General features: G+C 39.9%; 1 protein-coding gene across 2 annotated transcripts in view; it reads left to right on the forward strand.

The window, feature by feature from the left end:
* OSTF1 (osteoclast stimulating factor 1) overlaps positions 1–14,478 on the forward strand; it is a 58,531-nt gene that overhangs the window by 17,000 nt on the left and 27,053 nt on the right. For both annotated transcript variants that reach the window (XM_023213307.3, XM_023213306.3), the window contains exon 2: positions 11,780–11,826. In XM_023213307.3, the coding sequence (XP_023069075.1) occupies positions 11,780–11,826 (47 nt within the window). The remainder of the gene's footprint in view (positions 1–11,779; positions 11,827–14,478) is intronic.

Raw genomic sequence — 14,478 nt, forward strand, 5'->3', positions numbered from 1 at the left:
TAAAACTTTATTCATGGACACTACATTTGAATTTCAGATCATTTTCATGTATCTTGAAATACTCTTTTTCATTTTTCTCTCATCTGTTTAAACATGTAAAACCATTCTTAGCTTAAACCTCATACAAAAACAAGCATTGCCTTCGTGGACGAGCCTTTGGACTGATCTTGCCTTTTGCGGAGGTGGCATGACCAGGGTAACCTTTTTTTTTTTTTTTTTTTTAATTCCAAGAACAGAGATCATTTTCTTCCATTTTTCCCAAGGTCTCCCCAAACTGACATTGGAAGCAGTTTGTCCTGAGATGAAGGGTTTTTAGGGACCATTGCTTTCTTTATTTTTTACCCAGTGAAGACAGTTGGCAAAGAGCTTGTCAATTGAAATTTCAAACCCCGCTCTCTGGGATTTTTATGTTATATGGTGGAGACTAAATAAAATTAACCAGTGGGTATGGTCCCTCAAGATATAAAAGTAAACCAAGTTTGCTGAAAGGCACTGAAAAGTATAAGCAAAGAAAAAAATGGATTAGAAAGGCACACTGTTAATAAACAGAACCCTCTTGTCAGAAAACACACAGGCTACTGTTTTTAAAGAGTCCGCTATTCCTGCAGCTGAAGTCAAGACATGTTTCAAATTCTTTAGGTTTTTTTCTATTTTTTTTTTGGATTGGATGGGGAAGTGATGGGGAAGAGGTGGTGTTAGAGGGAGGAGGGATGGAAATGTGTTCAGAGTCGTTGCTATTAGTTTTTTCTGTAAAGGTATATGTGCAAACAGAATTAATTGAACTTGATTTAATTAATCCAGGAGTATAAGTAGGCAGGAAGGAACTTATTCATTACATTGGAAACTACTGGGCATTGTTATGCTCACAGTATGTCTTTCTTTCCAAGGATTATAGCCTCTCTTTTTATTTTCAAGAGCAGTGGGCTTTTAGGCTGGGCTTGGTGGCTCATACCTATAATCCCAACACTTTGAGAGGCTGAGGTGGGCAGATCACCTTAGGTCAGGAGTTCAAGACCAGCCTGGCCAACATGGTGAAACTCCATCTCTACTAAAAATACATAAATTAGCTGGGCATGGTGGTGGGCGCCTGTAATCCCAGCTACTCGGGAGGCTGAGGCAGGATAATTTCTCGAACCTGGGAGGTGAAGGTTGCAGTGAGCCGAGAGATCAGGCCATTATACTTCAGCCTGGGCAACAAGAGTGAAATTCCATCTCAAAAAAAAAAAAAAGAAAGAAAAAGAAACAAAAAGCAGTGGGCTTTTGTGGAATGACGCCAATAGAGATGTGGTTCAGAAGGCCTCTTCTGAGCTAATCACCTCATTTATGGGTGTTGGAATCCACAAAGCTGGAGGTTGAGGGGGAGCCTGTGTTAGCCCAACAGAGTACAGCTGTTTTCTATCACCCCAAGAATTGAAAACGATGGCCTTAACTCTTGGATACCATCCCACAGACTCTTCCTGTTTTGTTTTTCAACAGAAAACATCCTGTTTCATCATGCATGTTTAATAGAATAATTCAAATATGCCTCATAGAAATAATTACTACTTTTTCTTACCCCGAGAATAGCCAGAGATGATGACATTATTTTTTCATACCCACAGGGTATAAATTAAGAAGATTAATGCTCCCTGCATGTTCTTAGACAGATGTGAGAAAGATATATGTATATAGTAAAGTATTATTTTCCATGATTCTCTCTTGATCAAATAATTATCTTCCTCTTCTTTCGTTTTGAGAGCTCTAAGATTGCTTGTAATTATCTGCTTTTGGGGGAAGCGAGAAAATATTGTTTTTTATATATTTACTGAAATCCACAAAGTAGGAAAATATTCTTTATAGAGTCCTGTAACAATTCCTAATTTCATCAGATAGTCCACAGCAATGGCTCCCAAACATTTTTTGACCTTGAACTTCAGTAAGATGTATTTTTCTTGATAATCCAGAACATAAAAATACACACACACACATGACCAGAGGGGAACACAGAATTTCACTTTAGACTCAAATTTCTTCCAAAATCTACCATTAGGCTTTGGATAACTGGCCAAATGGTGGAATGCCTACTTTATTTGGCACACCAAGACTTCTGCTTGAGCAAGGATTATAGATTGCATAGGTGACACTCATGCCTAATCACTTTAGCAGCATCAGTAATGCAAACAAGGCATGACATATGGATTTACTGTTACCTTAATATTCACTTTGAAGGTTGGGCCTGGTGGTTCATACCTGTAATCCCTACACTTTGGGAGGCCAAGATGGGAAGATTACTTGAAGCCACGAGTTTGAGATCAGCTTGGGCAACATGACTCCCGTGTCTACAAAACATTAGCTGGGTGTGGTGGTACATACCTGTAATCCCAGCTACTTAGGAGGCTGAGGCAGGAGGATCTCTTGCGCCTAAGAGGTCGAAGCTGCAGTGAGCTATGATTTCACCACTGCACTCCAACTCGGGTGACAGAGTGAGACCCTGTCTCTCAAAAAAAAAAAAAAAGTTTGCTTTGAAAACAGGTGAGTTCTCTAAATGTAACTTATTTACAATGTGTGCTTTATGTATTGGTCTGATTTGCCTTTTGTGGAGGTGGCATGACCACGGTAACTTTTTTGTTTTAATTCCCAGGACTGAAATCGTTTTCTTCCATTTTTCGCCAAGAAAATTTTCAATATTAATAAATTGAAATTCTGTCAGTTAGTTGAATGTATAAATGATTATTCACTATTGGAGATGTAAACTATTGTAATAATGACGATAATGAGTCTGAATTTTAAGTATGAAAATTACTATATAAAGAGTAAAAATTACAGGCATAGATTGAGAATTAATGTTGAGAGAGTATGATTGCTAGTAATTTTGGAATCCATTGTATTCTTTGTGGGATTACTGTCAGTGACTTTATATCATCATCATTAAGCAAATCTTCAGGCCCAGGAGATGAAGAGGTTAAGTCTTGACCTCAGTTGGTTCCTATTAGGGAGGAAGGATAGTTTACTAATGTACCGGCAGCATCACTGCCGGCAGTAGTGACTCTGGCAGAGCTAGTGCAAAAACATCTTGCTTTTTCTACAGATCTCATTTTAGAGAGAGGATTTGTTTAGTTTTACAAAGGTCCCGTCAGGCTACAGTTAACAGTACCAAGGATTTACCATTTTTGTCCTTTTATATCAGACTTTTAAAGTGAGTCTAGTGGAGTTTTAGTAGTAAGAGTGTAATTTTAATTATTTTTTTGGATAAAATTTCAGGTTTATTCTTTTCTTTTTTTTTTGGTGGAGTCTCACTCTCTTGCCCAGGCTAGAGTGCAATCTTGGCTCACTGCAGCCTCCACCTCCTGGGTTCAAGCGATTCTCCTGCCTCAGCCTGCCAAGTAGCTGGGATTACAGGTGTCCGCCACCACGCCCAGCTAGTTTTTGTATTTTTAGTAGAGATGGGGGTTTCACTGTGTTGGCCAGCTTTTCTCCAACTCCCGATCTCAAGTGATCTGCCGGCCTCCACCTCCCAAAGTGCTGGGATTACAGGTGTGAGGCGCCACGCCCAGCCAGGTTTCAGGTTTATTCTTGTATCCCAGTAGTTCATTCCGTTAAAGCCACATTTGGCTTTGGCAAATATTTATTTTAGCATTTGATCATTTGGCATTAGGCCAAAAAATGTGTATTTGGTAAATTTATTAATTAAATATTCATCCACCTGTCCATTCCCAATAAAACAAAATTTCACAAAACCATGATTTCTTCTATTATGTATAGTGTACACTGGTCTTTCTGACCCATTTAATTGTCTTAAAGTCAACTAAATTAGTTTCTCAACCAATAATAGGTCATGACCTTCAGTTTAAAAGTGTTGAGGTGACTCATTGTGTTGTGGGATTAGTGAAACAGTGAGGAGGGGTTATTTTTGTATGCAATATTTTTGTCCTACGGAAGATGACCGGAAGGGATTTCTAGTTATGTTCCACTCCCAAAAATGCAACTTAAGGTTTCAAGGCATATTAAGACTAGTAAAAATAAATTAATGCTACCACCAAACAATTTTCTATAGTGGCTGTACTAGTTTACGCTCCCACTAGCAGTATCTGAGAATTCTATTTGTTCTATAATGCTTAGCAATGCTAGTATTGTTTTTAAATTAATGGACTATTTTTTTTTTAGAGCAGTTTTAGTTTCACAGCAAAATTGAGTGGAAGGTACAGAGATTTCTCATATACCCCTGCTGCCACACTTGTGTAGCCCCTCCATTATCAACATCCCTCACTAGAGATAACATTCTTAAAAAGACATTTGTTGGAATTGGTGAATCTTCACTGACACATCCATGCATCATCATCATTCAGAATCCATAGTTTACGTTAGGGTTTTCTCTTGTTGATGTGGTTTCCATGGGTTTGGACAAATGCGTAATGACAGTGATACTCTAATAAGCCATTAGAGTATCATACAGAGTAGTGTCACTGCCCTAAACGTCCACTGTGCACTGCCTGTTCAACTGTACCTCCCCCAACCCTTGGCAACACTGATCTTTTTACTGTTTCCATAGTTTTGCCTTTTCCAGAATGTCATATAGTTGGAATCATATAGTACATAGCCTTTTCATGTTGACTTTTTGCTTCGTAATATGCATTTGAGTTTCCTCCATGTCTTTTCATGCCTTGATAGCTCATTTCTCTTTAGTGCTAAATAATATCCCATTGTCTGAATACACCACAGTTGATTTATCCCATTGTCAGTATTTTTCACTTTAGCCATCAGAGTGGGTATGTAGTAGTTATAGCCATTGTAAGTGAAGCCCATCTAAATGTCTCACGCTTCTTAACATTCTTAGAAAGACATAAGTGAAATAGTCCATCTATTACAGAGGGCCAGGGGCTGATATTTTCAATAGTCATTTGTCTTGTTGTTTATTGTATGTCTGTCTCTTACAGTGAGCAGTTTCTTTCTTTCTTTTTCTTTTTTTTGAGACAGTGTTTCACTCTGTCATCCAGGCTGGAGTGCAGTGGTGTGATCATGGCTCACTGCAGCCTTGACCTGCTGGGCTCAAGTAGTCCTCCCGCTTTAGCTTCCTGAATAGCTGGGACTATGGGTGTGTACCACCTGCCACCACACCTGGCTAATTTTTAAAATTTTTTGTAGAGCTGGGGTCTCATTGTGTTACCCATGCTGGTCTTGAACTCTTGGGCTCAAGCAATCCTCCACTTTGGCCTCCCAAAGTGCTGGGATTACAGGTGTGAGCCACCGTGCCTGGCACCAATCCCTTTTTAATGATGTCTGAGTGGCTGTCTTTAGAGGCTTCTCTAGTTCTTCACCAACAGGGAATAAAATAGGTTAGAAATTCTGTGTTCAAATTTGTAAGCTCCAAGCCCCTCTAAGTGCTGTTGCAGAGCCTCAAAAATGAGCTGACACATACTCTGTATAACTTAGAGCAGAAATTTCACCTAGTTACCCTTTGCCTGTAGAATATCCTGTTGCAGAACCCTTCTCTCTGCCTTTACCATGTCTCTACCACCATGGACAGGGATTCGTTTATGGAAGCCTAGGGTCATCCCAACTCTAGAGGAAAATACGGTGTTTGACTGATGACGAATGGACTCACCCTTCTCTTCAGGGACGCGGTGGGGTTGGACAGAACAGAGAAGGGTGGGACTGGCAAGGTGAGGAGCCGGTGAAGTGAGCCAGAGGTGCACCACTGCTGCTGCTGTAATGGGAGTTTGCTGATCTTGCTTACATGAAGAGACTAGCCCTGCATAGATCCTTAGTGCTAATACATGCTGGTTCATGCAAGATTCACCTAAAGCCTTGGACAAAAGATTGGACCTCTTTTTAACCTTAATTCAGTAGAATTCCAGGGTAATTTCAGGGTATTCATAGAGTCTTCTGAGCTCCACTTTTCCTCTTTGTTATATGTCACTAGACTTTGATGAGAAAATGATCAAGCTTGAGGGAGCCCGAGGAAAGCATCTAACTTAGCCTCCTTGCATATACAAAAACAAATAAATTTGGAATTGATCAGTGCTTCCTCTTGGTGATCTATTAAGATGTTTACTGCTTGTTTTTTTTTTTTTTTTTTTGAGATGAAGTTTCTCCCTGTTGCCCAGGTTGGAGTACAATGGCGCGATCTCAGCTTGCTACAACCTCCGCCTCCTGGGTTTAAGTGATTCTTCTGCCTCAGTCTCCTGAGTATCTGGGATTGCAGGCGCGCACCACCACGCCCAGCTAATTTTTTGTATCTTTAGTAGAGATGGGGTTTCACCATGTTGGCCAGGCTGGTCTTGAACTCCTGACCTTGTGATCTGTCCGCCTCGGCCTCCCAAAGTGCTGGGATTACAGGCATGAGCCACTGCACCCTGCCTATTGCTTTTTTTTTCACCTAAACCCGTTGAATTTCACCTAAACCCATGTAGTTGGCATGGGATCCTGTTTCCAAAATTAGCCATAACACTATTTTTTTTTTTTTTAAAGATGTTTTCAGGGAAGATAATATAGAAACACAGGGTACTCTAATTTCTTCCCCTCAGCACATAAATGTATAGACCTGTAGAATATTGCTCAAAATTGAAATAAATATGATGTAAAATGAAAAATGAATTCAGTATTATTGTTTTCTTGAGAGGAATAATATCCAGGGTTGTTAAACAGTAATCATAAAAGTCATCTGTGTTTCCTCTTTATGCATTTCTTTTATATTCTGAGGCTATTTCTATTGCCTTCTTTCGTTACCACTTGACTCAATTTTGAGGACGGAATAAATTAATCCCAGAACTTTTATAATGTATGGATGAAAAGGGACAAGAGACCAATGTCCCAACATTAAGCAATAAATAAGTTTATGTGAAAGTGTTTTCTACAACAGATAGAATATTCATTTGCATAATAGTCTAAGGAGTTGCCTGCTGTTCACTGTTTAGTATAAATCAAAATGCAAATCTCACTTTCAGTTGTGAACATTTTAAGTAAGATGATCATGAAAGAGACAATTACAAAAATCAGTGGTTTAGTCACACTGCACATAGTTGTTTTCAGGCTCTGTACTTTTTATTGAATTTCACCTAAACCTATTTAGTTGACATGGGATCTTGTTTCCAAAATTAGCCATAACACGTCTTATGGCTGCCTTCCCTCAGAGGAACAAGAAAGTTCTATCGTTATTGATTTTGTTCACAAGTGGACTGCTTCCTTGTATAACTTCTCTTTGGAAAGTTCAAAGTAATCAAGATAACTAATCTCTGCTCTCAGAGAGACAATCTAGTCAGCAGAAAATACTGTATTTCTCCTGGCAGCTCCTCCTTCCGCTTGGTGTTTCCTTTCTTCAGTCTATGTGAGTGAAAAACAAACTCCATACCCAAAAATGTTTCCACTTCTGTGTGTGCCTATTAAGCTCCTCTTAGTAGAGCAGGAGAGATGTGGCCCTGGAATTCTGCTGGTGAAAAGAGTGTTTTCTTGTGACAGGGATCTGAGCTGCTCTTCTGTATTAAGATGTTTAGAAGGAGAATGATTCCTCCTCCCAATCCCAAATCACACTGTTACTGTTTTCATTGATTATAAAGGTACTACACACTTGGCGTAATGAATGTAACAGTAAATGTCAAGTAGTAGAATATGATGCCCCCACAATTGGTGTTCTCATTCAATGACTGTGTGTTTTGTTGACGTAAACAGGATGGTACTTGCCTACTGTTCTAAACCTGATTTTTTGTGTGTAGATTATTTTCTATGTCAGTGTCTGTGGTTTTGTCTGCAGCATTTTTTTTTCTGTCTCTTTTTTTTTTCTTTGATATAGAGTCTTGCTCTGTTGCCCAAGCTGGAGTGCAGTAGTGCAGTCTTGCCCACTGCAACCTCTGCCTTCTGGGTTCAAGCCATCCTCCCACCTCAGCCTCCCCAGTAGCTGGTATTACAAGTGCATATCACCATGTCCGGCTAATTTTTATATTTCTTGTAGAGATGGGGTTTTGCTATGTTGCCCAGGCTAGGCAACGCTTTTTGTTAATTGACAAGTAAAAATTGTATACATTTATGGTATACAACATAATGTTTTGATATGTATACATTGTGGATGACTAAATCAAGCTAATTAACGTGTGTTACCTTACATTATTTTTTTGTGGTGAGAACACTTCAAATCTACTCTCAGCATTTTCAAGTATGTAATACCTTGTTATTAACTAGTCACCGTGATGTAGAATAGATCTCTTGAACTTGTTCCTGCTCTCTAACAGAAATTTGTGTTCTTTAACCAACATCCCCCCAAGTCTCCCTACCCACCAGCCTCTGGCAACCACCATATTACTGTCTGTTTCTATGAGTTCAACATTTTTAGATCCCACATATATGAGTGAAATCATGCACTATTTGTCTCTCCATGCCTGGCTCATTCACACAACATAATGTTCTTCAGGTTCATCCATGTTGTCACAAATGACAGGATTTCTTTCTCTTTTAAGACTGAATAGTCTAGTGTGTGTGTGTGTGTGTGTGCGCGCGCGCGCGTGTGTATCGCATTTTAAAAATTCATTCTGCCATTGATGGACACATAGGTTGATTTCCTATCTTGGTTATTATGAATAATGTGCAGGGTTCTTTTTAAAATGACTGTGTCTTGTGGACAAATCAGAGTTTATTTACATAATCCCCTTTTAATGGACATTAAGTCAATCCATTTTCTGATATTCTAAACCTGCAGCATGGGGGAAATTAAAATAATATTAAAAATCAATTTCTCAGTCACATGAACCACTTTTCTCATGCCCAGAAGCTACATGTGACCAGCTCGGATATAGAACTTTTCTGTTATTCTGTTATTCTGTGTTGTATATTGTGAATATACAACAGTACTGTTGTAAACTACTGGTTTCAGACTTCTAAATTTTTATTTAATTTAATTTAATTTTTTTTTTTTTTTGAGACAGGGTCTCGCTCTGCCACTCAGGCTGGAGTGTAGTGGTGCAATCTCAGCTCACTGCAACCTCCACATCCCAGGTTCAAGCGATTCTCCTGCCTCCCACCTCTTGAGTAGCTGGGAATACAGGTGTGCACCACCAAGCCTGGCTAATTTTTGTATTTTTAGTAGAGATAGGGTGTCACCATGCTGGCCAGGCTGGTCTCAAACTCCTGGCCTCAAACAGTCCACCTGCCTTGGCCTCCCAAAGTGCTGGGATTACAGGCATGATCCACCATGCCTGGCCTCAGACTTTTTAAAATTCCTGCTTCCATCTATTCCTTTCTTCATGCTTCATTCATTACTTAATTCATTCATTAATTAATTACTGAGTGCCTCGTATGTGCCAGGCACTGTGGTAGGCACTTGGGTGTCTCATTCATAAAACAACAAAAATGCTTGTCTTCATAATGCTTACAGTTGATCCACAAAAGGTTTTTGAGTACTCAGTCTATATAAATGCATATGGATTTATAAGTTGTATGTATATTATTCTATGCTGTTATATCATCAGACATGTTCAAATAGAAATAGAAAAGAATAAGAAGGATAAAAATGTAAATAATTTCTGAAGTAGTCTTCCCGTATCCCACCTTGGAGGCCACTCACTATTCTGCATGATTTTCTTGTCTTAGATAATCATCTGTAAAGGTTCTTCTAGTGTTGCAACTGAGCTTTTATTTATTATTATTGTTATATTTTGAGGCAGAGTCTTGCTCTGTTGCCCAGGATGGAGTGTGGTGGCACGATCTCAGCTCACTATAACCTCCACCTCCTGGGTTCAGGCTATTCTCCTGCCTCAGCCTCCCAAGTAGCTCAGACTATAGGTGCATGCCACCATGCCTGGCTAATTTTTATATGTTTAGTAGAGATGGGGTTTCACCATGTTGACCAGACTGGTCTTGAACTCCTGACCTCAAGTGATCCACTTGTCTTGGCCTCCCAAAGCTTTTAAATAGCTATCAAATAGATAATCCTTCTATTTTGATATCTGTTCTAAATCTATTTATTTTATTAAAAGATAATTCCCCCCCCCTTTTTTTTTGCTATCTATAGGCTTTTTTTCCTATACTGTTTGAGTTTGTTAATTTACTTATGTACAGCTGACCTTCTGTATCCACTGGTTCCACATCTACAGATTAAACCAACTATGAATCAAATATATTCGGGAAAAAATACTAAAGAAGAACAATACTGTTCAGGCGTGGTGGCTCATGCCTGTAATCCCAGCACTTGGGGAGTCCGAGGCAGGCGGATCGCTTAAAGTCAGGAGTTCGAGACCAGCCTGGCCAACATGGTGAAGCCCTATCGCTACTAAAAATATAAAAATTAGCTGGGTATGGTGGCAGGTGCCTGTAGTCCCAATCACTCGGGAGGCTGAAGCAGGAGAATCTCTTGAACCTGGGAGGTGGAGGTTGCAGCGAGCCGAGATTGTGCCACTGCATTCCAGCCTGGGCGAAAGAGTGAGAATCTGTTTCAAATAATATAATAATAACACAATAATACAAATAATTTTAGTATAACAACTGTTTACATAGTATGTACATTGCATTAGGCATAATAAGTAAAGATGATTTCAAGTATATGGGAGAATGTATATATGCGCAAATACTATGCCATTTTATATAAAGGTCTTGAACGTCCATGGATTTTGGTATCCATCGTGGTTCTAGAACTGGTGCCCTTGGATACTGAGGGATGATTATACTCATTTAGCAAACATTTATTAAGTTCTACTATGTGCCAGTTAGGTGCTGGGAAATTGACCAAGTTAGAGTTCCTGCCCTCAAATGAGACAGGTAGCAAATCAGTGGTTATAGCCCAGAGTGTTAGGGAAATGCGGTCTACAAAGAGAGAAAGGAGGAAGTAATGTTTGGCGGGAAGGAGGGCAACTCTCAGGCAGGTGACCTCGTTGCCTCTTTTCTGTTTTGGGACTTAATAGACTCATAGGTTTCTCCAATGGGTCCTTTTTTTTTCCTCCATGGTATTTTCTTTTCTTTTGGAAAATATAAAATTCCAACCCGCTGATTTAAGAATATCAAACCAGTGTAGATTATCATATTAAGGATTTGTTTATGTTAACACGGTCATGTTTTTATTTTTAAACCTAGATCTCAGGGTTGGAAGGACTCTGTATAGGACAGAACCGAAGCACAAATAATTATGTAGCTCCTGCTGTTAGAAGGAAGCAAAGTCATCTTTCAGAGGTGTGCGTCTGTTCGTACATTCACTTAAGAAAAATATTAAAAAATATCTCCTATGTGGAAAAGGCACTCAATTCTGAAATACAATTCTCCCACAGGTTTTTTTTTCTTGGATAGAGATATTTCAGTCAGTGTTTTTATAATGACGATAGTTGCTGCTGATACTTATATAATTTTTCTATGTAGTCACATTGATATGTATAGTGATATATTTTTTAAATTTATTTTTTCATTGACAGATAATTGTACATATTCATGGGCTACATAGTGATGCTTTGATACATATAATGTATAGTGATCAGATCAGGGTAATTAACATATTTGTCATCTTAAACATTTATCATTTCTTAGTATTGGGAAATTTAATATCTTCCTACTAGCTGTTTGAACTATATAATAATTGTTAGCTATGGCCCTCTTACAGTGGTATAGAACACTGGAACTTATTCCTCCTATCTAAGTGTGATTTTATATCCTTTAGCAAATCTTTCCCTGTCCTTCCTTTCTCTCTAGCCTTTCCAGCCTCTAGTATCCTCTGTTCTACTTGATCACATGGGTTTTCAATTAGGAAATTCTGAATGTTATGATGGATAATGCTATTAAGAGCAAATTCAGGAATGAAAAATTCAGTTGTTATTTTTTCTTCCTTTTTTAGGGCAAGTTAAAGTCTTCAGAGCCCTGTATACGTTTGAACCCAGAACTGTAAGTGTTCAGTTTTTAACTTTTAAAATTGACAGAAAAACCTGAGATGATTTTATTGAGACATTTGGTCTGGTGTGAATGGTCTGCCTTTTCTTTGATAGACCTAGGTGATTCTCAGGAATGGATGTTGAGTGCAGAGCTGTGCAAGTTAAGTCCCAGCTGATTCGCATGTCTTCTGCATCTTGAGGTCATGTCTGTCTTGTAAAGCTTCTCCCCACATGGTGACACCACCTGCTTTCAAATTGACAAGTGACTTGCATATAAAGCATAGCGACCCTGTCTTAGTCATCATTCTGCTGAATCTCATACTAACCTTCCTTCATTCTCCTCTTGACCCTCTACCTCAAAATAGCTCATAATGGTACCCACTGCTAGCCTTCCAGAACAATTTTTTATTTCTCTGCAGTGTGCATTTTCATTATTATAGTTTCTGGTATCCATCCATTTATCTGTGGTTTATTAAGCATCTATTTTATGCCAGACACTGGTCCAGGCCTTGGCACTAGTGCAGGGACAACAGAAAGGATGCTCTCATAGAGCTTGCATCCAGTGGAGAGAGACAGAGAGTAAGCAGACAAATGAATGTGACTGTCAAGGGCTAAGTACTCTGGAGAAAAATAAGGAGGATGAGGGGCAAAGAAGTGAATGGAGGAAAGAGTGCTGTCTTCAATAGCATGTTCAGAGATGGCCTTTCTATAAAGGTGGCATCTGGGGAGAGACTTGAAGGAAGTGAGGGAGCAACAAGTGCAAGCAGCATCCTTGGTGGATGCTAGAATAGAAAAAACAGGGAAGACAGCATGGCTTGGAAAGTTGCAAACACAGGAGAGGGTGGTGGGAGACTACTTCTGAGAGTTGGGGTGAACTGGAAGGCAAAGCATTTAGGGCCTGTGGGTCTCATTTCGATTTTGCTCTGGGTAAGATTGGAGGTGAGTAGATGGTTTTGATACAGGAGTGACTAGATAGTGAAGCAGGAAGTTGAGACAGTTAGGAGGGAAAGGAAAGAAACCAAGAAGGTTTCTTGGGGAGAAGGGGTGTATGAGTCCGTTTTTACTCTGCTGATAAAGACATACCTGAGACTGGGTAATTTATAGAGAAAAAGAGGTTTAATGGACTCACAGTCATGGCAGAAGGCAAAGGCATGTCTTACATGGCAGCAGACAAGAGCGAATGAGAACCAAGTGAAAGGGGAAACCCCTTATAAAATCAACACATCTTGTGAGACTTATTCACTACCACGCGAACGGTATGGGGGAAACTGCTCCCATGATTCAATTATCTCCCACCAGGTCCCTCCCACAACACATGGGGATTATGGGACCTACAATTCAAGGTGAGATTTGGGTGGGGACACAGCAAAACCGTATCAAGGAGAAACCTGCTATCCTTGACTTCTCTCTCATATATGCTAGGGACCAGAGCTTTCTCTCTGTGGGCAGTCAGCTTGCTGCTGGCTTCATCTGGTTTGCCCCAGACCCCACCGTCCCCAAAGTTAGAGGCAACTCAGAAGGTCACACAGAACAAGTGACACTTGAACATCAGTTCGCTGCCATCAGGCCAGGGCCTGACTTCAAATCCCAAACCTGTCGTTTACTTACTGCATGAATTTTCTTACCTCATAGCCATTGATTCCTCATGTGAAAATAGGGATACCATTCTGCAGTGGCACCATGCCGTGAGCAGGGAGTGGGGTGAATATTGAAGGCCTACCACATGGTGAGCACCAAAAAATGGTAGCCACTAATAGACTAACATGGGAATGTGCATATTCAGACATGTTCTCCCAAGAGTTTGTCCACGAAATGTTTCTGGAACAAGAAAGGTGGGGTTTTTATTCTTCTCACCAAGACATTCCACTGACAACTCTCCTGTGTTGGTGAGGGATTGGGAGTGGGTAGTGTTAGTTTACTGAGCCTGCCATAACAAAGTTCTACAGACTGGGTGGCTTAACCAAAAGAAATTTATTTTCTCACAGTTCCGGGAGCTAGAAGACTGAGATCAAGGTGTCTGCAGGGTTGGTTTTTTCTGAGGCCTTGCTCTTTGGCTTCTAGATGTCGTACTTCTGTCCACATCTTCTCATGGTCTTTCCCCATATGCTTGTGTTTTCATCTCCTCTTCTTATAAAGATGTGAGTCATTGGATTAGGGCTCACCCTAAAGACCTCATTTTAACTTAATTAACTCTTTAAAGTCCTTATCCCAAATACACTCATATTTGGAAGTATGGATACTCTTCAACTTATGATGAACCCAACAAACTCATTGTAAGACAAAAAAAAATCCGTAAGTCAAAAATGCATTTAATACCCCGATAAGCCCATCGTAAAGTTGACAAATTGTTAAGTTGGATCATCGTATGTCAGGGGCATCTGTACTGGGGGTTTGGACTCTAACGTAAGAATTTGAGGTAGGGAGAGGGCACAAAGAGCCCATAACAGGGAAGTGTGAGGCCCAGGGCTGTTGTCTTTAAGCCCTGCTCACCGGGAGCGCTGTCATTTTATGCCTCGGCTTGTCCTTATCAGTTGTGTCCTGGTTGGTTGCATGACCCTAAGAGGGATAAGAGTGAGAGAGGTTAGGGGTGGTCAGGTGCCAGCCTGGGCCACTCAATGAATAGACCATTCTCTGCTGCCTCTGTGAATCTAGAATGGGACCTGCA

Source organism: Piliocolobus tephrosceles, chromosome 14 (genome assembly GCF_002776525.5).
Source record: "Piliocolobus tephrosceles isolate RC106 chromosome 14, ASM277652v3, whole genome shotgun sequence".
Classification (NCBI taxonomy): Eukaryota; Metazoa; Chordata; class Mammalia; order Primates; family Cercopithecidae; genus Piliocolobus; species Piliocolobus tephrosceles.